General features: G+C 41.2%; 1 protein-coding gene across 3 annotated transcripts in view; it reads left to right on the forward strand.

Annotated features, from left to right (window-relative positions):
* The window catches only part of LOC121301490 (phosphatidylinositol 3-kinase regulatory subunit gamma-like), a 45,572-nt gene extending 44,131 nt beyond the window's left edge, over positions 1–1,441 (forward strand). For all 3 annotated transcript variants that reach the window (XM_041230946.1, XM_041230947.1, XM_041230948.1), the window contains exon 16: positions 180–1,441. In XM_041230946.1, coding sequence (XP_041086880.1) covers positions 180–369 — 190 coding nt within the window. In that variant the 3' untranslated portion in view covers positions 370–1,441. The remainder of the gene's footprint in view (positions 1–179) is intronic.
* The last annotated feature ends 23,516 nt before the right edge of the window (positions 1,442–24,957 follow it).

Raw genomic sequence — 24,957 nt, forward strand, 5'->3', positions numbered from 1 at the left:
CTACTTGATGATGTTGATTCACAACAGGCTGGTCTACTGGTTTACCAGTCCCTCGTGTAGTTTATTACACCTCTCTTGCTAAACAACGGTAATAAAATAAAGAAATATGAACTCTAATATCAAGAAGGTGAAATATAACGGAGCACTGATTTTTCTTTCTGTCTCTGTTTTCCTCGCAGTGTGGATGGAGATATCAAACACTGCATGATCAACAAGACAATCACTGGCTATGGATTTGCAGAGCCCTACAACCTGTACTCCTCCTTGAAAGAGCTGGTCCTGCATTACAAGCACACTTCTCTGGTCCAGCACAACGATTCTCTGAATGTAACGCTCGCCTGCCCCGTCCTGTCACAGCAGGCCAGATGAGGACCCGACTCCAGCAATTATAGCAGACAGGGTGCTTTACAAATATCCTTTCCAGCCCCCAAGAAAGCAGGAGTGATGTACCGGAAATAAACATCACAATGAAGCAACACTGGCGCTTTTATTAAATGTTTTTATTGTCACTGCACACCCCGTAACAGATTTTTAGAAATTCAAGAACAGCAGTCTGTACCGTTTAAAATGAGGGGCTGGTTGCACCAAATGTGCCCGTTAGAAGATTCAGAATTGGAGACTCAAAACGAGCAACGAGCGTGGCGTAGCAGTGTATCTGCCGATCGGTGATGGAAAGGGAGAAATGTGTAGGGTTGAAAGCCCATAGTAGATATTACCTGCTTTCTTCCTCCAGTATTTTCAAAGCTGCTTGGGAATTTTAGAAATGAGCGTTTTCTCATAAACCAGTTCCTGATGCAGAAGCTTCATTTTGAGATCTTCACATTAACAAGATTTGCGGATATTTGACACCTGATGGCGGCAAAGCCTTTTTTTTTGTTTTGCAAAAATCTGTTAATTTTAAGACAATACTATATACCTGTGTGTGTGTGTGTGTGTGTGTGTATAATACGCTGTTGTAACCCAGGAGAATGGATTGGACTCCCCAGTCCTTTAGGAATTCTGCAGACTTTGCCGCTCTCCATGGCAGTACAAAGCGTGGGTGGACGTCAGTTAGGCAAATAATCTTTGGATTAAAATTCACTGCTTACGTGATTTAGATGCCGTTTGTTTTCCATTGGCTGCTGAATCACATCTTGAAAGAGATTTCGTGGGTATATGTGCAACACGGATTTTAAAAGAAAAAACTTTAATGAACAAGGAGTAATTAATAAGATAAATATGCAAAACAAATGACTAGGTTTAAAACTTGAACATTTATAGATGTACCCTGTGAAACAAACTTATATAAACTTATATATATAAAACACAGACACATTAGGGATGGGACGAATGCAGCAGTTGTGAATAATTTTCTTTTAAGGTCTTACTGAACCAACACATTTCAACTGAAAGCCAGTTAAACTTTTAAATCACACAGTTAGGTTGTGCTATGTGTGTGTAATCTCCAAAGTGCTATCAATTAAAAACAAACTGTTGCCTTTTAATCTGTAAACAGGTGAGTTTTGCATGGGGATGCAGCTCTGCATTTACAAACACATAAGGATAAGAACAGTGTGTAACGTCTTCAGGTAGGATTTAAAAAAAAAAAAACAGAACCGACATTTACTTTGAACATGTTGACGCTCTTAAATGATGTCATTAGGTTCTGCAGAATGCTTTTGATTTAAAAGGAATTGTCGGTTTTAAACTGGGAAATTATCATCATGTGTGTTTTTCCTCATCTCAATTAAAAACTTTTAAACATCAATAGATCGAAGAATAACAAGACGTTGCACACTGTTCTGCTTAAGTGTTTGTAATGCAGATCTACATCGGCAACATGAACTCACCTGTTTACAGATTAAAAGGCGATAGTTTGTTTTTAATTGACAGCACTTTGAAGATTATACACACACAGCACAACCTAATTGTGTGATTTGTGCAAGCGCTGCAAGATGCACTTAACACAAAGCCAAATGAAGTACTTATTTGCAGCAAAATATCCTTTTGTAGTATCTTGAACATAATGGATTAAAAACAAATATGCATGAACGTTTTCTATCTATCTCAGTACTGTAATAGAAAAAAAAGAAAAAAAAAAAAAATATATATATATATATATATATATATATATATATATATATATATATATATATATATACAGTGTAAATATCTATCTATCTATCTATCTATCTATCTATCTATCTATATATATATATATATATATATATATATATATATATATATATATATATATATATATATATATATATAACATACTTTATTCATGAGCAAAAAGTACTTGAGATGCATACAGAGGCTTGTAAATGTGGAAACTGAGGAGTGCTTGAAGAGATGGCCATTCCTCACACAAGTCAGGGTGGCTGGATTTATAAGTGGAACTACTGCTTTGAAAAGTTTTGTATTGAATTTAGACAGCCAGCATCAACGCAGAGAAGCATTTGCTGTTGTGTGCAGGATCTCAACACAGAGAAGCATTGCTGCCCTGTGCAGGATCTCAACACAGAGAAGCATTGCTGCCCTGTGCAGGATCTCAACACAGAGAAGCATTGCTGCCCTGTGCAGGATCTCAACACAGAGAAGCATTGCTGCCCTGTGCAGGATCTCAACACAGAGAAGCATTGCTGCCCTGTGCAGGATCTCAACACAGAGAAGCATTGCTGCCCTGTGCAGGATCTCAACACAGAGAAGCATTGCTGCCCTGTGCAGGATCTCAACACAGAGAAGCATTGCTGCCCTGTGCAGGATCTCAACACAGAGAAGCATTGCTGCCCTGTGCAGGATCTCAACACAGAGAAGCATTGCTGCCCTGTGCAGGATCTCAACACAGAGAAGCATTGCTGCCCTGTGCAGGATCTCAACACAGAGAAGCATTGCTGCCCTGTGCAGGATCTCAACACAGAGAAGCATTGCTGCCCTGTGCAGGATTTCGAAGGGGGGGGGGGGGGGGGTGCTTTTGGCGCTGCTCTTTAGTACAGCTTTGATGTTTAGTTGCTAGGACAAGCTGTTTTTTACAATATATATATATATATATATATATATATATATATATATATATATATTATATATCTATAAATATATATATTGATACCTACTCACAAGCTAAGACCTGTCTCACAAGCTAAAGATTTCTGGACAGAACCAGTTGAATTGCACATACTATTGCTGATGTAATGCAATCAGAAGTGCCTTCTGTCTGTTGGACTTTCAGCTACAGCTTTCTCTTTATAAATGGATGCACCATGAAAGACGATGTCTGTGCTTAAAACAGATTTTTTTTTTTTTTTTTTATTATTATTTGCTTTTTTTAAGACAATTCACTGTCAGAGTCAGGTGTTTTTGATCACATCAAAATAAAATAAAAAAATCGACGTCTAAATTTGTTACGGCCAATCAGCTCAACATGTTATAACTTTATATTCTTTACAAATGGATGTCGACGACTTCTGGGTACTGCGTGTTGAAACTCAAAACTCTTTCAATGAAGTGTTGAGAAAGTTACCTTCACAGGGGGGGGGTTGGGGGTGGGGTGGGGGGGGTGGGGGTGGGGGGGTAAGGTCTAGGTAAGACATAATCCTTTAGTATCAGTCTAGCCATAACAATTCTGACTTGTTACAAACGTACAGTAACTTTGCAAAATGATAACCTTACTTTTAAACTATAGCTTCAAATACCATTTAAATGATTATTTTTTGCCTTACTATTTTATTGTGTTTGCAATCATTCTACATCTCTTTACCTGCTTTGAGCTTGTTTGGAAAATCCTAAGTGCCGGGACAGAGCCGCCTTCCTCATTCCATTCACATCCTGTGAAGCCTGTCTGCTCTCTGTGTCTGTATTAATGTACAGGAGGTGGGGCTGAGGTGAAGTGTCCCTTTGTCACATGATTTGAATGGAATGAGTGAGGCTGTTCAGTGCTGGCACTTAGGATTCTCCAGACAAGCTCACAGCCAGGGTAAGACAGATTTAGAGTAAAATAACTAGAGGAGCTACAATCATAATGATTGCAAACACAATGTAGTACTAGGGAACTGTAACAAGATGTTTTAAAGCAATTAAAATGACACGTAGAGCTGCGTCTTCGTTAAATGTCTTTTCATGGAAATAAGTCTTACAAAACTAGCTATTGCTGCTGAATTGGCTGTTTTGATGGATTTTTCCGAGACCTCTTTTGCCTGCAGTGTTCAAAGATTTAACTAAACTGCACACTGAAATTCAATCCAAAAAGGCTATTTCAGTGTAACCTCTATGTTGCCAGTTACTTTACTGATCAACACAAGGTAGCACCCCATATTGCCAAAGAAAGTGTGTGACACATGTGTTGAGCTGGTGCTTCCATTCCTGTGCCAGCCCTGCACCCCTGTATGTGTGAGTGGCGGGGCACGTCTGTGCACAGCTGCTGTCAAACTGCTTGGAAACATTCATAACAGTGTTGGAAGTAGTTTTTTTTAAGTGGCATTAACATGTACGAATGAAAAGTTGTATTTTAGAAATTCAAACGCAGCTGCTTCATTTGAGTGTTGAGCTTAGAAAAGCATTTACCCAAAGTTTCAGTATCAGTAGTTTTATAAACCAGTCCAGTTGTGTAACCAGTGTCCTCATCGTCTGTGCTGGGATCCATAGGGTTACAAAACTGTGTAACATGAACAGCTTATCAGTGCAATCAGAAAAGTATAGGAGAGTGTGATTAAAAGTCTGTAGGATGGTATATGATAAAATAGATTACATAAATGTAAAGTACACTGTCCAGTGTATTAGGATAATGAATAAACTCAAAACTGTTAACCACACTAATACATCCAGGTACAATATCATTGAGAAACTACTAGCCATGTAGACGCCATACCTAAACCAGTTTTACACACACATGTCTCCCAATGAACAAACCTTTCTGTCTTGGAACTCTGAAAGCAATTCTGTCGTTTTTAGCCAGTGTTAGTTCAGATAAGCAACAGCCAAGAAAAGGCATATTACTACAGCAGTGTGCACTTTAACACAGCTGCATAAACCAGTGGCTACAGAATCTTTGGGTACCATTTTAGCTTTGAATTAGTGAGAGAATATTTTTGGGAAATGGACACTGAAGTTGATAAATGTTTGTTTTTTTATATATATATAATTTAAAATATTAAACTTTTTTCAATGTTTACAGATAAATAATCTATAGAGACTAGCATGCACTGTGTTGGAGTTTCATAGCTAGATTCAATCGTTTTTGTTTAACAGTGCTGACGTTTAGGTTAATTGAAAATACCTCAATTTCTTTCTTTTAATTGTGTGTGAATTGAGGAAACCGAGTATTTTAGCACAGAAATGAGCCCATGTTGAACAGGTTTCACCCCAGTAGCTGTCGGTTTTTGAAGGTATTTTTGCAAAGCATGCTCGTGAACTCTTAAAGATTAAGAGGTTTCATGTTGAATGTATGCCCTAAAATAACGTTTGAATTACCGTGGTATATTATCAATTCCTGTGTGGAATTTTTGTTGTAGCATTTCTGGTATTAGTGTTTTCTGTAGTAAAAATTGGGCTTTTTCATTTGAATTTGTATTTTCTGTCATTTAGTACCAGGTATTTTACACATAGACACTCAAATATATCCCATGCTTTATTCATTCCCAAGTGAGGACAGTAGCTTTCTTTAGTTAGATGTACAACAGTTTTACGCCAGTTTTAATTCTTTTTACCAGCATTGAAAGCTCCATGGAACAGTATGTTTATGCCGAAGTCTCTAGGTGGTGGAGTTGGCTACAGCCCAGTCCAGCTGAGCTGCTGCATAGCACGCGAAATAAACAGTACAATCATTACATGTAATCTTATCAGTTACCTCCATGTTTAAAGGTCAGACTTGAGTTGAAACACTTCATATTCTTAAGCAGTCTGAAGTGGATTCTGTTGGAAACAAATTGGATCTGAAAGAGACAGAAGTTAAAATTTCTAAACTGCTTAGAATGTTCCCTTCATCCTTTAATTGGCCCTGATGGTGCTGTCCTGCTCTGATTGGCCCTCGTGGTGATGCCCTGCTCTAATTGGCCCTGATGGTGCTGCCTTGCACGAATTGGCCCTGATTGAGCTGCCCTGCTCCAATTGGCCCTCGTGGTGCTGTCTTGCACGAATTGGCCCTGATGGTGCTGCTCTGCTCCAATTGGCCCTCGTGGTGCTGCCCTGCTCCAGTTGGCCCTGATGGTGCTGCCCTACTCCAATTGGCCCTCGTGGTGCTGCCCTGCTCCAATTGGCCCTCATGGTGCTGCTCTGCTCTGATTGGCCCTCATGGTGCTGCTCTGCTCTGATTGTCCCCGATGGTGCTGCTCTGCTCTGATTGGCCCTGATGGTGCTGCCGGCTCTTTCTATCTTGAAGGGAGAACTTCAGCATATCTGTTTCTGAAGAGATGGCTTATAGAAGCAAAGTATATCTGTAGCATTGCCATTTTAATATAACAAGTTATAATACATCCTTTGTGTTTTTTCATAAATATAACCACGTCCAGATAATAGTTAAATAGATTTTTATAGGTAGAAAGATAAGAAAGACAGCTTGATTAAGGAACTAAAAGAGAAAGATGCATCTTGGTTTCAGATTAATGAGAGGTGTTTTCCTTTCCCCATGTGTTCCCTTCATGTGTTTCAATGAAGACCCATGCAAACAGTGGACATCGTTAGATGTGATCACCGCGTCCCTGCCTTTTAATATTTGCAATTGAAATAAAGCATTCTAAATGTTTGCCATTTACTTTCAAGGAACACAGAATCCCAGACGCTGGATGCATTTGAGTACAAATCGCTGCTTGTCTTATGACTGCCACATTGTTAAAGTCTAGTTTCAGCAAGGAGCAATACATACATGTCCTTAACTAACAAAAAACAGACTTGCCTTGATAGGAAAATGTGGTACCTATGAAATGATGCAATGTACACAAGGAGAGATTTCCTGGGATTGCTGTGTTAGCACTGTGTACTTTAACCCAACCCCTGGGATCTGGGAACACCTGACATCTTAAACAACGGGGCCTGACTGCGTTTGGCTTTCTTTAAATCATTTTTATTTTGTAGTTTTACTTTAAGTTGTTTTTTAATGTTTTGCTTGTTTTTTTTTTTTTTTTGTTATCCTGACGGATTTAATAAAATAAGCTAGCTTGAAATATTTTCTACTTTGTAGATTTTGTGTACTTCAATTAACCACATAGAAATGTTTCAAATTAATCTTGACCTTAGATCATTTAGAAAGAAACTCATCCTGTATCTTGTGTTTATTTCTTATTGTTTTGAAGTTAAAAGTTCTGCTTTTTAGGGAATCCTGCTGCCTTCAGTAATGACACTGTTCAAGTGATGTGATAAATGCATTTTGGGTAAACTGCACAGAAGTATATGCAGATGATGAGGTGTACAGTTTTCCAGTAAAGGTCTGATGGTTATGATTATAAAAGTTGAACAGAAAAGTCAGAAACACTTAATGCGTAATTTGAAAATGTCTAAACTGCTTGGCGCTGTACAATATGCAATGTATTCCAGTAGCTGATATTAAGGTTTTTAGAATTGTGTTTAAAGTGGACACTAGGGGGAGCAGTGTTGTGAGTTCAGCACAAGCTCTTCTGATAAGGTGCAGAAGCCAGATTTCTTTCTGTTTTCATCATTTGGCTTGCTGTCGGGTCCAGTGGTTCTGCTGTTACAGGTCTGTACAGTTGAATCGGACACAGTGTTTGTTTCAGACTAGTACTCTCTCTGTTTTCTATGGTACTTTTTAAAAAAAGATTTCAAAAAACACCACCGCAATGGACAATAAATTGGATTTGAGGTTCAAGCAGTGGAGTTGTGTTTTTATTTCTCTTGGTCTTGTGAAATATGTTCTTCTATGATTTAAATAGTTTCAAAAGTCTGTTTTATTTACTTTCCCTGTATTGTTTTATGATGCTTTCAATCCTTTTACTAAAGTGTCTTTTTAAAAGTCAGTGTTTCTCTGTGTTGAGTTCAGGAGTTGTTCTGTAGTTCCAGTTGCCTGTTATAGTTGGTTCCTAGTACACAGCTGTGTATTGCCAGAAAAACAAACTTGGCACTAGAGGGCGCTGTCTTCTGTAGACACTGCCTGAACTAGCTTGTGTTACACGCACCTCTGGCAGGCAACTACAGCTATGGCAGCAGTTTTGCATCCCCCTATAGAATTATTTTAAACAAATTCCTTTGGTTACATAAACTTTTCAAACTCTTACTAAATCAGGCATGTTCTTTCCATATTTCATATGCCATTTGAAAACACTATGTAACACAATTTTTGTTCCTGGGTAGTAAGTGTTATTTCCTAATTGCTTATGCCTCAAAAGTATAGAAAATGGCTATTATTCCCCACAAACTTTGCTTTTGTGACCAGGACAGTGATATTTCAAAATATCACTATTTCCACTATTTTCGTTCACATAAAGTCAGAAAAAAACAACATATGAATCCAAATTAACATGTATTTATACTAAAGTAATACAAAGATGACTACAAAAGATTTAGAAGTGAGTAGTTTTTCGAGATTTACAATTATACTGTAAATACAGTATAATTGTAAATCTCGAAAAACTACTCACTTCTAAATATTTTGAAATACCACTATTTGAAAGTTTGTGGGGAATAATTACCATGTTCTATACTTTTGAGGCATAAGCAATTAGGAAATAACACTTACTACCCAGGAACACTTTTTTTTTTTTTTTTTTTTTTTTTGTTACACAGTGAAATCGTTCACGTCAGAATTCTATGACTTCACATTTCAATATCGTGCAAATTCCCTCCATTCAGAATCCTTGCATACAAGACCCTTGTCTCTGTGCTGCAGAGCTTGCTCTTCTCAGGTCGCTCCTCTTTGAACCCTGTGGTTTGTAGTTCACGCCTAGCCCTTGCCTCTCCATTCAATTATGTGGGTTCAATAACACCCTGTCATTAAATACTACATGAGAACCTCAGTTATCACTTTGAAATAAAGACAAATATAAAGAGGACTATAAGTCCTGTATCAAGTTGACTGATTTCATTGAAAAAGTGTCTGACTGTTTAAGCAGAATCGCAGTTTACACAACAGGTTTAAATATGTTTGGAGCACTGTAATTGATGTTCTACATTAACTTACCAAATCATTCTGTAGGACTGGAGTAAAGGTTCCTTTTGGTGGGCTGTATTCATGGTAGTGAATAACAACAAGGCACTACAGTACACAGTGCCTATACACCCCCCTTGGACGTTTTCACAGTTTGTTGTGTTACAACCTGAAATCTTAATTGTCCCAAACTGAGCAGCTAGGTAAAAAGGGCATTGGTCAGAGAAGACACCAAGAGGTCAATGACAACTCTACAAGACATACATCATTCCATGGTTGAGACAGGAGAGACTGTCCATTTGTCAACAATAGCTTAGGTACTCCACACATCTGGCAAGAAGGAAGCTATTTCTGAAAAAAGCCCATGTGAAATCCTGCTTGGAATTTTCAAAAAGGCATGTGGGAGACTCCCACAAAAGACGTGGCAAAAGATTCTGTGGTCCAATGAAACAAAAATTGAACTATTTGGCCTAAATGCAAAGCATTACATCTGGTGCAAACCCAACATATCACCCAGGTAACACCATCCCTACTGTGAAGTATGGTGGTGGCAGCATCATGCTATGGGGATGCTTTTCATTGGCAGGGACTGGGAAACTTGTCAGGGTAGAGGGCAAAATGGATGGAGCTAAATACAAGCAAATCCTTGAGGAAAACCTGCTTCAATCTGCAAAAGACCTGACTGGGATGGAGATTCACCTTTCAGCAGGACAATGACCCCAAGCACACAGCCAAAGCGACACTGGAGTGGCTTAAAAACAAGAAAGTGAGTGTCCTAGAGTGGCCCAGTCAAAGCCCGGACTTGAATCCGATTTGAGAATCTGTGGCAAGACTTGAAGATTGCTGTCCACCAACGATCCCATCCAACTTGACAGAGCTTGAACAATTTTGCCAAGAAGAATGGGTGAATATTGCACGATCCAGGTGTGCAAACCTGGTAGAGACTTACCCCAAAAGACTCACAGCTGTAATTGCTGCCAAAGATGGTTCTACCAAGTATTGACTATGGGGGGTGAATACTTATCTAACCTACCAGTGTGATGAAAAAGCTGAGGACAATGCCGTATATTAACAGTCTGTACAGAAGAGTATAGTTTAATCAGAATATTGTAGCGACCTCAGTTCCCGCAGGCAGGCGCATCACACACAGGGCGAGGCAATCCACATGCAGGCTGAAGGCGGGCCCCGTACTTCCGATCCCGACCACCCGCACTGCCCATAGTGACTGGTACAAAACATGTTTTGTCCATTCGAGTAAGACATTAATCCTTTAGTATCAGTCTAGCCATAACAATTCTGACTTGTTACAAACGTACAGTAACTTTGCAAAATGATAACCTTACTTTTAAACTATAGCTTCAAATACCATTTAAATGATTATTTTTTGCCTTACTATTTTATTGTGTTTGCAATCATTCTACATCTCTTTACCTGCTTTGAGCTTGTTTGGAAAATCCTAAGTGCCGGGACAGAGCCGCCTTCCTCATTCCATTCACATCCTGTGAAGCCTGTCTGCTCTCTGTGTCTGTATTAATGTACAGGAGGTGGGGCTGAGGTGAAGTGTCCCTTTGTCACATGATTTGAATGGAATGAGATAGGCTGTTCATTGCTGGCACTTAGGATTCTCCAGACAAGCTCACAGCCAGGGTAAGACAGATTTAGAGTAAAATAACTAGAGGAGCTACAATCATAATGATTGCAAACACAATGTAGTACTAGGGAACTGTAACAAGATGTTTTAAAGCAATTAAAATGACACGTAGAGCTGCGTCTTCGTTAAATGTCTTTTCATGGAAATAAGTCTTACAAAACTAGCTATTGCTGCTGAATTGGCTGTTTTGATGGATTTTTCCGAGACCTCTTTTGCCTGCAGTGTTCAAAGATTTAACTAAACTGCACACTGAAATTCAATCCAAAAAGGCTATTTCAGTGTAACCTCTATGTTGCCAGTTACTTTACTGATCAACACAAGGTAGCACCCCATATTGCCAAAGAAAGTGTGTGACACATGTGTTGAGCTGGTGCTTCCATTCCTGTGCCAGCCCTGCACCCCTGTATGTGTGAGTGGCGGGGCACGTCTGTGCACAGCTGCTGTCAAACTGCTTGGAAACATTCATAACAGTGTTGGAAGTAGTTTTTTTTAAGTGGCATTAACATGTACGAATGAAAAGTTGTATTTTAGAAATTCAAACGCAGCTGCTTCATTTGAGTGTTGAGCTTAGAAAAGCATTTACCCAAAGTTTCAGTATCAGTAGTTTTATAAACCAGTCCAGTTGTGTAACCAGTGTCCTCATCGTCTGTGCTGGGATCCATAGGGTTACAAAACTGTGTAACATGAACAGCTTATCAGTGCAATCAGAAAAGTATAGGAGAGTGTGATTAAAAGTCTGTAGGATGGTATATGATAAAATAGATTACATAAATGTAAAGTACACTGTCCAGTGTATTAGGATAATGAATAAACTCAAAACTGTTAACCACACTAATACATCCAGGTACAATATCATTGAGAAACTACTAGCCATGTAGACGCCATACCTAAACCAGTTTTACACACACATGTCTCCCAATGAACAAACCTTTCTGTCTTGGAACTCTGAAAGCAATTCTGTCGTTTTTAGCCAGTGTTAGTTCAGATAAGCAACAGCCAAGAAAAGGCATATTACTACAGCAGTGTGCACTTTAACACAGCTGCATAAACCAGTGGCTACAGAATCTTTGGGTACCATTTTAGCTTTGAATTAGTGAGAGAATATTTTTGGGAAATGGACACTGAAGTTGATAAATGTTTGTTTTTTTATATATATATAATTTAAAATATTAAACTTTTTTCAATGTTTACAGATAAATAATCTATAGAGACTAGCATGCACTGTGTTGGAGTTTCATAGCTAGATTCAATCGTTTTTGTTTAACAGTGCTGACGTTTAGGTTAATTGAAAATACCTCAATTTCTTTTAATTGTGTGTGAATTGAGGAAACCGAGTATTTTAGCACAGAAATGAGCCCATGTTGAACAGGTTTCACCCCAGTAGCTGTCGGTTTTTGAAGGTATTTTTGCAAAGCATGCTCGTGAACTCTTAAAGATTAAGAGGTTTCATGTTGAATGTATGCCCTAAAATAACGTTTGAATTACCGTGGTATATTATCAATTCCTGTGTGGAATTTTTGTTGTAGCATTTCTGGTATTAGTGTTTTCTGTAGTAAAAATTGGGCTTTTTCATTTGAATTTGTATTTTCTGTCATTTAGTACCAGGTATTTTACACATAGACACTCAAATATATCCCATGCTTTATTCATTCCCAAGTGAGGACAGTAGCTTTCTTTAGTTAGATGTACAACAGTTTTACGCCAGTTTTAATTCTTTTTACCAGCATTGAAAGCTCCATGGAACAGTATGTTTATGCCGAAGTCTCTAGGTGGTGGAGTTGGCTACAGCCCAGTCCAGCTGAGCTGCTGCATAGCACGCGAAATAAACAGTACAATCATTACATGTAATCTTATCAGTTACCTCCATGTTTAAAGGTCAGACTTGAGTTGAAACACTTCATATTCTTAAGCAGTCTGAAGTGGATTCTGTTGGAAACAAATTGGATCTGAAAGAGACAGAAGTTAAAATTTCTAAACTGCTTAGAATGTTCCCTTCATCCTTTAATTGGCCCTGATGGTGCTGCCCTGCTCCAATTGGCCCTCGTGGTGCTGCCCTGCTCTAATTGGCCCTGATGGTGCTGCCTTGCACGAATTGGCCCTGATTGAGCTGCCCTGCTCCAATTGGCCCTCGTGGTGCTGTCTTGCACGAATTGGCCCTGATGGTGCTGCTCTGCTCCAATTGGCCCTCGTGGTGCTGCCCTGCTCCAGTTGGCCCTGATGGTGCTGCCCTACTCCAATTGGCCCTCGTGGTGCTGCCCTGCTCCAATTGGCCCTCATGGTGCTGCTCTGCTCTGATTGGCCCTCATGGTGCTGCTCTGCTCTGATTGTCCCCGATGGTGCTGCTCTGCTCTGATTGGCCCTGATGGTGCTGCCGGCTCTTTCTATCTTGAAGGGAGAACTTCAGCATATCTGTTTCTGAAGAGATGGCTTATAGAAGCAAAGTATATCTGTAGCATTGCCATTTTAATATAACAAGTTATAATACATCCTTTGTGTTTTTTCATAAATATAACCACGTCCAGATAATAGTTAAATAGATTTTTATAGGTAGAAAGATAAGAAAGACAGCTTGATTAAGGAACTAAAAGAGAAAGATGCATCTTGGTTTCAGATTAATGAGAGGTGTTTTCCTTTCCCCATGTGTTCCCTTCATGTGTTTCAATGAAGACCCATGCAAACAGTGGACATCGTTAGATGTGATCACCGCGTCCCTGCCTTTTAATATTTGCAATTGAAATAAAGCATTCTAAATGTTTGCCATTTACTTTCAAGGAACACAGAATCCCAGACGCTGGATGCATTTGAGTACAAATCGCTGCTTGTCTTATGACTGCCACATTGTTAAAGTCTAGTTTCAGCAAGGAGCAATACATACATGTCCTTAACTAACAAAAAACAGACTTGCCTTGATAGGAAAATGTGGTACCTATGAAATGATGCAATGTACACAAGGAGAGATTTCCTGGGATTGCTGTGTTAGCACTGTGTACTTTAACCCAACCCCTGGGATCTGGGAACACCTGACAGCTTAAATAATGGGGCCTGACTGCGTCTGGCTTTCTTTAAGTCATTTTTATTTTGTAGTTTTATTTTAAGTTGTTTTTTTATGTTTTGCTTGTTTTTTTTTGTTTTTTTTTATCCTGATGGATTTAATAAAATAAGCTAGCTTGAAATATTTTCTACTTTGTAGATTTTGTGTACTTCAATTAACCACATAGAAATGTTTCAAATTAATCTTGACCTTAGATCATTTAGAAAGAAACTCATCCTGTATCTTGTGTTTATTTCTTATTGTTTTGAAGTTAAAAGTTCTGCTTTTTAGGGAATCCTGCTGCCTTCAGTAATGACACTGTTCAAGTGATGTGATAAATGCATTTTGGGTAAACTGCACAGAAGTATATGCAGATGATGAGGTGTACAGTTTTCCAGTAAAGGTCTGATGGTTATGATTATAAAAGTTGAACAGAAAAGTCAGAAACACTTAATGCGTAATTTGAAAATGTCTAAACTGCTTGGCGCTGTACAATATGCAATGTATTCCAGTAGCTGATATTAAGGTTTTTAGAATTGTGTTTAAAGTGGACACTAGGGGGAGCAGTGTTGTGAGTTCAGCACAAGCTCTTCTGATAAGGTGCAGAAGCCAGATTTCTTTCTGTTTTCATCATTTGGCTTGCTGTCGGGTCCAGTGGTTCTGCTGTTACAGGTCTGTACAGTTGAATCGGACACAGTGTTTGTTTCAGACTAGTACTCTCTCTGTTTTCTATGGTACTTTTTAAAAAAAGATTTCAAAAAACACCACCGCAATGGACAATAAATTGGATTTGAGGTTCAAGCAGTGGAGTTGTGTTTTTATTTCTCTTGGTCTTGTGAAATATGTTCTTCTATGATTTAAATAGTTTCAAAAGTCTGTTTTATTTACTTTCCCTGTATTGTTTTATGATGCTTTCAATCCTTTTACTAAAGTGTCTTTTTAAAAGTCAGTGTTTCTCTGTGTTGAGTTCAGGAGTTGTTCTGTAGTTCCAGTTGCCTGTTATAGTTGGTTCCTAGTACACAGCTGTGTATTGCCAGAAAAACAAACTTGGCACTAGAGGGCGCTGTCTTCTGTAGACACTGCCTGAACTAGCTTGTGTTACACGCACCTCTGGCAGGCAACTACAGCTATGGCAGCAGTTTTGCATCCCCCTATAGAATTATTTTAAACAAATTCCTTTGGTTACATAAACTTTTCAAACTCTTACTAAATCAGGCATGTTCTTTCCATATTTCATATGCCATTTGAAAACACTATGTAACACAATTTTTGTTCCTGGGTAGTAAGTGTTATTTCCTAATTGCTTATGCCTCAAAAGTATAGAAAATGGCTATTATTCCCCACAAACTTTGCTTTTGTGACCAGGACAGTGATATTTCAAAATATCACTATTTCCACTATTTTCGTTCACATAAAGTCAGAAAAAAACAACATATGAATCCAAATTAACATGTATTTATACTAAAGTAATACAAAGATGACTACAAAAGATTTAGAAGTGAGTAGTTTTTCGAGATTTACAATTATACTGTAAATACAGTATAATTGTAAATCTCGAAAAACTACTCACTTCTAAATATTTTGAAATACCACTATTTGAAAGTTTGTGGGGAATAATTACCATGTTCTATACTTTTGAGGCATAAGCAATTAGGAAATAACACTTACTACCCAGGAACACTTTTTTTTTTTTTTTTTTTTTGTTACACAGTGAAATCGTTCACGTCAGAATTCTATGACTTCACATTTCAATATCGTGCAAATTCCCTCCATTCAGAATCCTTGCATACAAGACCCTTGTCTCTGTGCTGCAGAGCTTGCTCTTCTCAGGTCGCTCCTCTTTGAACCCTGTGGTTTGTAGTTCACGCCTAGCCCTTGCCTCTCCATTCAATTATGTGGGTTCAATAACACCCTGTCATTAAATACTACATGAGAACCTCAGTTATCACTTTGAAATAAAGACAAATATAAAGAGGACTATAAGTCCTGTATCAAGTTGACTGATTTCATTGAAAAAGTGTCTGACTGTTTAAGCAGAATCGCAGTTTACACAACAGGTTTAAATATGTTTGGAGCACTGTAATTGATGTTCTACATTAACTTACCAAATCATTCTGTAGGACTGGAGTAAAGGTTCCTTTTGGTGGGCTGTATTCATGGTAGTGAATAACAACAAGGCACTACAGTACACAGTGCCTATACACCCCCCTTGGACGTTTTCACAGTTTGTTGTGTTACAACCTGAAAAGTAATTAACAAGAGGGTTTGACTCGTCGATCCATTCTTCATGTAACCAGTCTTCGGTGGTTCTCCAGTTACTGTTGAGATGTTCTGTATGTAGTAAGGTACCAACTCTGTCCTCTCTGACAGGTAAACAGTTGTTACGAATCCATGAGGTGTTAGACCGTTCTTCCTTCTGATAAAGACTTTTTTCGGGTACACTTTAGGACGAACTTTTAAAGTTTTTCCGTACACCCTCTGAGGGTGTTTTCTGCACCGTTTCTTATGTGGCAAAAGATTCTGTGGTCCAATGAAACAAAAATTGAACTATTTGGCCTAAATGCAAAGCATTACATCTGGTGCAAACCCAACATATCACCCAGGTAACACCATCCCTACTGTGAAGTATGGTGGTGGCAGCATCATGCTATGGGGATGCTTTTCATTGGCAGGGACTGGGAAACTTGTCAGGGTAGAGGGCAAAATGGATGGAGCTAAATACAAGCAAATCCTTGAGGAAAACCTGCTTCAATCTGCAAAAGACCTGACTGGGATGGAGATTCACCTTTCAGCAGGACAATGACCCCAAGCACACAGCCAAAGCGACACTGGAGTGGCTTAAAAACAAGAAAGTGAGTGTCCTAGAGTGGCCCAGTCAAAGCCCGGACTTGAATCCGATTTGAGAATCTGTGGCAAGACTTGAAGATTGCTGTCCACCAACGATCCCATCCAACTTGACAGAGCTTGAACAATTTTGCCAAGAAGAATGGGTGAATATTGCACGATCCAGGTGTGCAAACCTGGTAGAGACTTACCCCAAAAGACTCACAGCTGTAATTGCTGCCAAAGATGGTTCTACCAAGTATTGACTATGGGGGGTGAATACTTATCTAACCTACCAGTGTGATGAAAAAGCTGAGGACAATGCCGTATATTAACAGTCTGTACAGAAGAGTATAGTTTAATCAGAATATTGTAGCGACCTCAGTTCCCGCAGGCAGGCGCATCACACACAGGGCGAGGCAATCCACATGCAGGCTGAAGGCGGGCGCGAACCTGGTACCTCTGTCACTGCCCATACCGCTGTACAAAACAGCCAGCTCCTTTGCAAGGAGTGTATATCGGGCAAGGGTATGTGACCGGGTAGCTTCGGTAAGGAGACTGAGACCTGGAAGCTGCAGTTCACACACATTTATTTATATTATACAAATAAGCAAAACAACACCACTGAAATCAGTCCACCGCAGCGTTCCTGCGCCATCACATCTCTAAGCTAACACCCGTGATTCAATACACCTGTGGTGAATCATTTATTCAGCGCACAGCTCCAGAACCAGAAGCCTTCTGTCTGAAATTTTTTCCGCACACGGGTGGTACACTTTTTCATGTTAATGAGAGCTATATTTTCTGTACAGTTTTGGTTCTGCTTTTGTCTTATCTCTGTTCCTTATTTAACAATAAAGTAGGGGGGTAGGGAGGTGTAAGTGAATCATTTTAATTCCATGACAATGTTTCCATTGTGCAGTGTTGTAACCGGTGTCTGAGTCTCAGCCTGTTCTGATAGCTGCTGGAATATTAGGTGCTTTCCTCTGATAAGAAGTAGTGAGCGACTGGTTTCAGAGATTTCACCTTCAGCTTCCCTAACGCAGTGCTGCTGCATGCTAGCCACACACAGACACATCTCCCCGGATACACGTGTGTCAAGCCAATAGTACTGGCTCTTAACTACAGCGGATTCTTTTGATTGGACACTTGGTGTTTTTTAATTTTTTTTAATCTGTTTTGGCACTAGAATGTTATTTTTGGATGTCATATTTTATAAATGGATCGTACTCGCCCAAGCAAAATAATACAGCACTATGGTAAAAGCACAGCAAAATGTAATACAGCACTAAGGCTGGTGTGAGATAATACAGTACTACTGTGTAGATATATCACATTTTTCCATATATTTTGAAAACCGTCTATCTGATTGTGATGAAGCTTGCTAGTAACATTATTTAGCTGAAGTTACTGAGTATCATATTCTGCTGAAATAGGGGATATCGGTCTTGTACTCTTCTGTAAATCAGTCCTTTTAATATCCTTCACGGTAACGCTAGCACCTCTTTTGCTTATTCAGTGACACTAGGTCTTAAATACCACTTATTCAAAACTATTCGTTGCTATTCATTATACTGAGCGCTAACTTTCGTATCCTCCCTTTTCCAAATTTTGAATGTCCAATTACGTTCCCTCACAACAGCCACTCTCCACACAGGTCAGGAGGACTGAAGGTCAGCGGGTGTCCTCTGATCCCCAAGCCAGTCCCCTCTTTACACGCAGGAGCTCCACAGCGGATGTGAGGTGCCGGCCGCTGGAGGAGAAAGGCCAGCTCTCTCTCCCCCATCACCTCTATGTGTTTTTCCATATATTCAAGTTGTCATTTTACACTATCCACAGTGTTGTCCTTTTTAAAAGTTCCCCATACTAAGCTAAGTTAATAAAGCACAGTGAAAACATGGTAAAGCATAGGTAAGTATTGTAAAGCACAGAGAGGTGTGGTAAAGCATGATAAAAAACATGGTAAACTGTAGTAAATCCATAGTATAACCATGGGAAAAGCATAGGAAAACGATAACATGACTTGTAAATTCTTGTGTAAAACTTTTAGGAGGCATCCTGGTGTATAATAGTTTTGCATCAATGTGTTTGATACACAATCTCCTGTACATCCCTACAATACAAACAAATCGCTAATGCTGGCATGACTCGCCTTGTCTGTTTGTGGTTTAATCTTGTGATGACTCTTGTGTAGTTACTTGCTGACATTGCAGTGCAGTGGTTAAGCCACACTACTTCAGTTTCATTGCTCTGATATCTGCTACCACAGCAGTGTTAAAGAAATCGCTGTTTAGAAATCTCTATCTGCAGTATGTGTAAAAAATATACTAATTTCTCATTCTTACTCTGTACACACTCCCACATACAACACATACAAAACAGAAGCAGTGTTACTTTGTGTTATGTTGCTAGAATGTAAATGGACCATGTAAATGTTTTACAACATAAATGTGTTCAAGGGACAAAGCTGCTCTTTCATCTATTAGTCACATAAATTTGCTGAATTGTTAAAACAATTATTTTAAAAGTAACTTTAAGTAAACCTTTCAGATGGGTGTTTCCTTGTTTTCTGAGCTAAAATCATTTGCTCATGCTGTATGTACCACTTTTTAACGGGTACCACAAAATAACCCGATACTGGTCTCAAAAATAAGAATTTAATCTATTCAGTCTTAAACAAAGAAGACTACACGGCAACCTGATTCAAGCATTCAGAATTCTAAAAGGTATTGACAATGTCAACCCAAGGGACTTTTTCGACCTGAAAAAAGAAACAAGGACCAGGGGTCACAAATTGAAATTAGACAAAAGGGCATTCAGAACAGAAAATAGGAGGCAGTTTTTTACACAGAGAATTGCGAGGGTCTGGAATCAACTCCCCAGTAATATATGTTGTTGAAGCTGACGCCCTGGGATCCTTCAAAATGCTGCTTGATGAGATTCTGGGATCAATAAGCTACTAACAACCAAACGAGCAAGATGGGCCGAATGGCCTCCTCGCTTGTAAAATTTCTTATGTTCTTATGCCCCAGAACCTCAGTACCTTGGTGACTCGAGGACTCCACACCTCAACACCTTGATGCCTTCAAGGCTTTTAAGCCCTGTGCATCAGTGGCCTCGGTGCCCCTGCGCTCCATAGCCTCAGTACCCCTTGGTGCTTCGACACCCTCGGTGCCTCAAGGACACGTGGCCTCAGCACTTTGACGCCGGTGGCGCTTCATTGTTCCCTGCAGCGGTGTCCTCTGTGTTTTCAGTACCCTCGAGCCATGATGCGTCGACACCTTCAGTGTTCCAGCACCTCGATGCCTCAGTGCATCGACGCCCTCATTCCTAAATCACTTATTGCACCAGCGCACTCGATCCCCTCAACGTTTTTGGTGCCTCGGTGCTCGTAGCCTTGACGCCTCAATGCTTCGGCTCTGTCGACGCTCCAGAGCTTCGAAGCTTTGGCATTTATCGGCCTCAATGTCGGTCTATCACCAGTACACATCCTGCAGGCAGAATCTGCCCCTGCAGGACAAACACACTTTGTGTGTCGCCTGGGCATAGAGCACGCCTCTGCTGCTTTGGCAGATAATGTTCTGCATTATTTGCACTGGATCCAAGGAAAAGACCTTGCAGAATAGAATGGAGCAATTCACAGACAAGACCTTTTGCGGCCAGCCTGGGAGAGCTGTCTTCTGCCTCTGGATCTCAGGTCTCCCCCCCTCCGCCTGCCCTCGAGTCCAGCACAGAGTATATCTTGTGCGCAGGCTCCAGCCCATTCATCCCACAACTGCTCTAGATCTTCCTCGAGGGGTAGGAATCGAGCGAGAAATGAGGACCAGGTGAGGGACATTGCTGAGTTAAAGGGCCAGATGGCCAAATACTCAAGTACTTTACCAGGAAGCAGGCTCCGCCCCCCTGCGCCTGCCCCAGAGCAGACTCCGGCTTCGTCAGTGTTCGCTCCAGACATTTCAGAGCAGGACGTGGTTATGAATGAGGAGAAACAGGACTCGCTTTCTATAGCAGCTTCCTGAGATGAGGCATCTTTCCTTTATGGGAGAGACTCAAGATCCAGACCTGAACCCAGTAATGGTCCCCAACTCTGAGCTCTGAACTCGGTACAGGCGCTTATGGAATGAGCCGCCAACCTCCTCCAGGTTTCCTGGAAGGCAGCACAGGCTTTGACCCCCCCAGCTTTTTCCGGTGTTCCCAAACTTTCTGGAGGAGGTCAAATCCTCCTGGCAACACCCGGCCAAGAGGGCGGCCGCACTTTCCTCCATGGAAGGTGCAGAGGTGGTAGGGCTGGCACAGTTCCCTCCGGTGGACTCCACCATAGTGGGACTAGTGCGAGCCTCCCCAGTAGGAGGTCTGTCCAAGGGTCCTTTATGCCCTAACAGCCAATGAAGAATCATGGAAGCTCATCTGAAAAAGGCTTACGTGACTGAAGTGCCGGTAACGTGTCTTGCCAACACAGGAGGCCTCTTGATGGCATGCTGCGCTCTATTACCCTCCTTAAGCCACTAGCTTCAGAGCTAGGCACGGTCTCGGGCACTTTGTTACAGATTTCGGGTTTCCAAGGGCAAGCCCTAGGCAGAAGTCTGGCAAGTTTCGTGGTGGCGCACAGAATCGGGCGAGGGTCCCGGATGTGGACAAGTCCGCCTTATTGGACACTCCTATCTCCACTGGCTATACCTTTGGACTTGTGGAAGAGGAGATCCTACAACACTCTCACAGAGAACGAGAGGCGTCCCGACAGGTGGCTGCAATGCTCCCCTCCTATGCCCCGGCACAGTGAAGGGGGAGGTGATGGCGTACGGCAGTTACTGGACCTAGACTATTCCAATATCTATGGTGCCACAGAGCCTCCAGGCCTCCGAGGCAGCTTATTGAGGGGGCCGTCAGCAAGGATGGGGAAATGCCGGATGTGGGGCCCCAGTGCAGCAGCAAGACAATTCCAATGGAACCTCCCCAGACAGCCTCCGAGGCAGCCTGCACCTCCACCTCAGCAGCCCTAGCAGGGACCCTGAAGGCTTGCCACCTTAGATCTACCTGTTTGCACAACACCAGCTGCAATGCTGGCGCAATGGCACTTCAGACTCCTGGGTGCTCGCCGTCGTACACACCGTCTACACACTGCAATTCCACTCGGGACTTCCTCCTGTTTGAGGGATCACAGTCACATCCGTAAACGATCCTCTCCAGGTCTTGGCTCTCAGACAAGAAGTAGAAATACTACTTCAAAAACAAGCCATCTGTCTTGTAGGAAACACCTCTCAAAGAGAGGGGTTCTACTTAGGATATTTCTTGGTGCCAAAAAAAGGACGGTGGTCTTTGCCCCATCCTAGACCTAAGATACCTCAACGGGTTCTTGAAGGAGAGGAGGTTCCAGATGGTCACCCATGCCACATCCTCCAGTTTGTCCAGCCGGGCAACTGGTTTATAGCAGTGGACCTAAAGGACGTGTATTTTAACGTTCCTATCTGTCCAGCGCACAAGAAATATCTCCGCTTCGCCTTTCAGGGGAGAGTCTTTAAGTTTTCCGTGCTGCCATTCGGCCTCTCCATATCCCCCTGCACATTTTCAAAGATCCCTTGTGGCTGCAATGGTGGTGAACTACCTGGATGACTGGTTGATTTGTTCCCAGTCCCAGGAAGGAGCAGTGGCCCACACAGCGATTGTGTTGGAGCATCTTTCGAGGCTGGGTCTCACTCTCAACGATGCAAAAAGCCAATTAATACCGGTGCAGAGTACGGTCTACTTGGGTCTCCGGCAGGATTCTCTTATAATATGAGCCTACCTATCGAACGGCAGAGTAGCTGCCATTCGCAACTGTCTGGCCTTGTTTTAACTAGGGTCCACAGTACAGTTGATTTTGTGTCAAAAATGTCAGCTGACAGTGTCTTGCCTATGTTGGAAAGCGCTACGCTGGTGGAGGCAAGCCCCTCATCTGGGCAGGCAGAGGAGTCCGCGGATCCTGGTCAGGTCACTTGACATCCGTGCACATAAATGTGCTAGAGCCGAGAGCAGTCCGCTTTGCGCTTCAATATTTCCTCCCTGTGCTGTGCAACCTACATGACCTTGTCCGCATGGACAACGTGTCAGTAGTTACGTACGTGAACCACCAGGGAGGGCTTTGGTCCCCGGGATTACATGCGTTGCCTTTTGGCTGCTGATCTGGGCACAGAGACACTTCCCGTCCCTTCGGGCTATAAATCTTCCAGGAGTGGGAAACTGGGCAGTGGACCTTCTCTCCAGGGAGGGTCCTCATCACTCGCATTCACGAGTTCAATGCAAATTCGACCGACGTCTCTGCGCCGTGACTATTGATTACTTCGGGAGGCAGGACCCAGGATGTCACTCCATGGAGGGGTCTATTGGCAGCTTTGATATAAAATGCTCAGCGAATACCTGACAAGCAGGCATATCCCAAAAGTACTGCTTTGGCGGTCATCTTCTCTTTCAGGGAACCATCCTTTTGAAAAAATTTTTGTACATGTTTGTGAATGTGATTGTATAGTTCTGTCAGAATCACAAACAACATGGTGCTCCTGGGAAACCAAGGAAATACCAACCAGATTAAAAAGGGCTCATTTTTAAAATATCTTTGCAATAAAAAAACTGCACTAATTACCAAAAAAACTACCCATCCATACTACCACAAATACTGTAAAATGGAAGTTTGACACTTGTTCTTCTGAGGCACTGACTTGCAAATTGAGGTTGAACCAGTGGCTTGGATTATGTTTTTTTGCTTTTATACCATGCACTATTTCAGTAATCTGAAATGCTTCAGCAATTATTCTCTCAGATCTGCAAACAGATTCAAAACTGGAACTGCCAGTCCCTGACTGTGGTACACAGTTTCCGCATAACTTTCTCAGAACTGGATATTTTTGTCTTAAGCTACATGTTTTCTTCTCCTTCCTCTTTCTCTCTACTATGCGTACCATCATTCTCACAACAACAAGCAAAGCACGGGTGTAGAAACAATACATTTGAAGGAACCAAATATTATAACTTGATCAACCAGTGATCATTTGGGTGCGGTTTTACAATGTTTAGTAAGGAATTTGTGAAAGGAGGGGGGAAGGGCAGAATGTTTCAGTACACCATTAGGTTGGGTCAGATGTCCAGGGGCAGTGGGGGAATGGAAGAAGAAGGGCAATGCCTGCTTGCTTGCTAGGTCATAAATTCCAGGTTGAAGTGAACATAACAACAGCAACGGAGGGGGCGATCATGCCCCAAAGCTATCCTCTATTGGTTGAGTATATGAGTTTAGGGGGTAGGGATGGATGAATTGTCTGCTGTGTGCCAAATCTTGATAGGAGCAGGGAATTTTATGTAGGAACTATATAACCCATGTATGTGCTTTACCCCGGCAGAATACACTAGTTACTGATGAAGTGACTGTTATTCTCCGGAGCGCTCTGTATTTTGATGACCACTGCAATAAACCTTTGATGCAACGATCGGTGTGATCAATTGTCTCTGATCATCTCTGCACTTCATTTTGCGACCCTACAAATTGGCGTTGTCGGCAGGATTCCAGGATGTTCGTTACGCTTCTGTTGGTATGTGGGCTCGTGACTAGATGTCGGGTAAGCGATACACTTTGGGGCACATAGCGGGTGAACTGGAATCCAAAAACCTGTGGGTTGTGAAGTTGCATAGGTGTAATGAGTAAAAGGTATTGAGTGTGTTCATCTGGTTGTAACTAGGCAGGTGAGTGTGTGTCTGGTAGGCATCGTCACTACATAGTTAGTACTGTGCTGACGAGAAAGCTCTAGTAACAGGGGGAGTCTCTGTGAAGCTTAGGAATGAGTAACTCGTGCAGTAGAGTGTATCTGAGGAGAAAACAGATGATACAGCTCAGATGGTGTAAATATAAAAGCATTTTTTGCTGGCGAGATACATCGGGGTGGTGTTCGTGTCATAGGACAGTAGTTAAAATGACAAGCTAAAGTCTCAGCCAGGAGTACGAGAGTACTTGACTGAGAAATGGGCAGACAGCAGACAGCACTAAAAAAAAAAAAGATTGGCAACCAGATAGCACAGACCACAAGCAGACTGAGTGGTTTCAAAAAGGAACAAAGGACTTCGTACAGTGCCAAAAGGGCGTTGACTACGAGTAAGCATGCAGAATCCTTTCTTGATGTCAAATCAAGGGGAGAAGAAAAGGACAAAATAGATTGGGGTTATTTAGAGTGGAAAGCCAGAGAATGGCAGGTAGAATAATATTTGGTTTCTAAAATCCAGAATTAAGTCAACGTTTTATTTTCAAGAGTTTGCATATTGATGATTGTTTAATTTGTATTGAACTAAACAGGGAGATAGTGTTTTCTTGAATGGAGAACACTTGGTTTAATGACGCACCAAAGTTACTAGTATTAACTGTTT

Source organism: Polyodon spathula, chromosome 27 (assembly GCF_017654505.1).
Source record: "Polyodon spathula isolate WHYD16114869_AA chromosome 27, ASM1765450v1, whole genome shotgun sequence".
Classification (NCBI taxonomy): Eukaryota; Metazoa; Chordata; class Actinopteri; order Acipenseriformes; family Polyodontidae; genus Polyodon; species Polyodon spathula.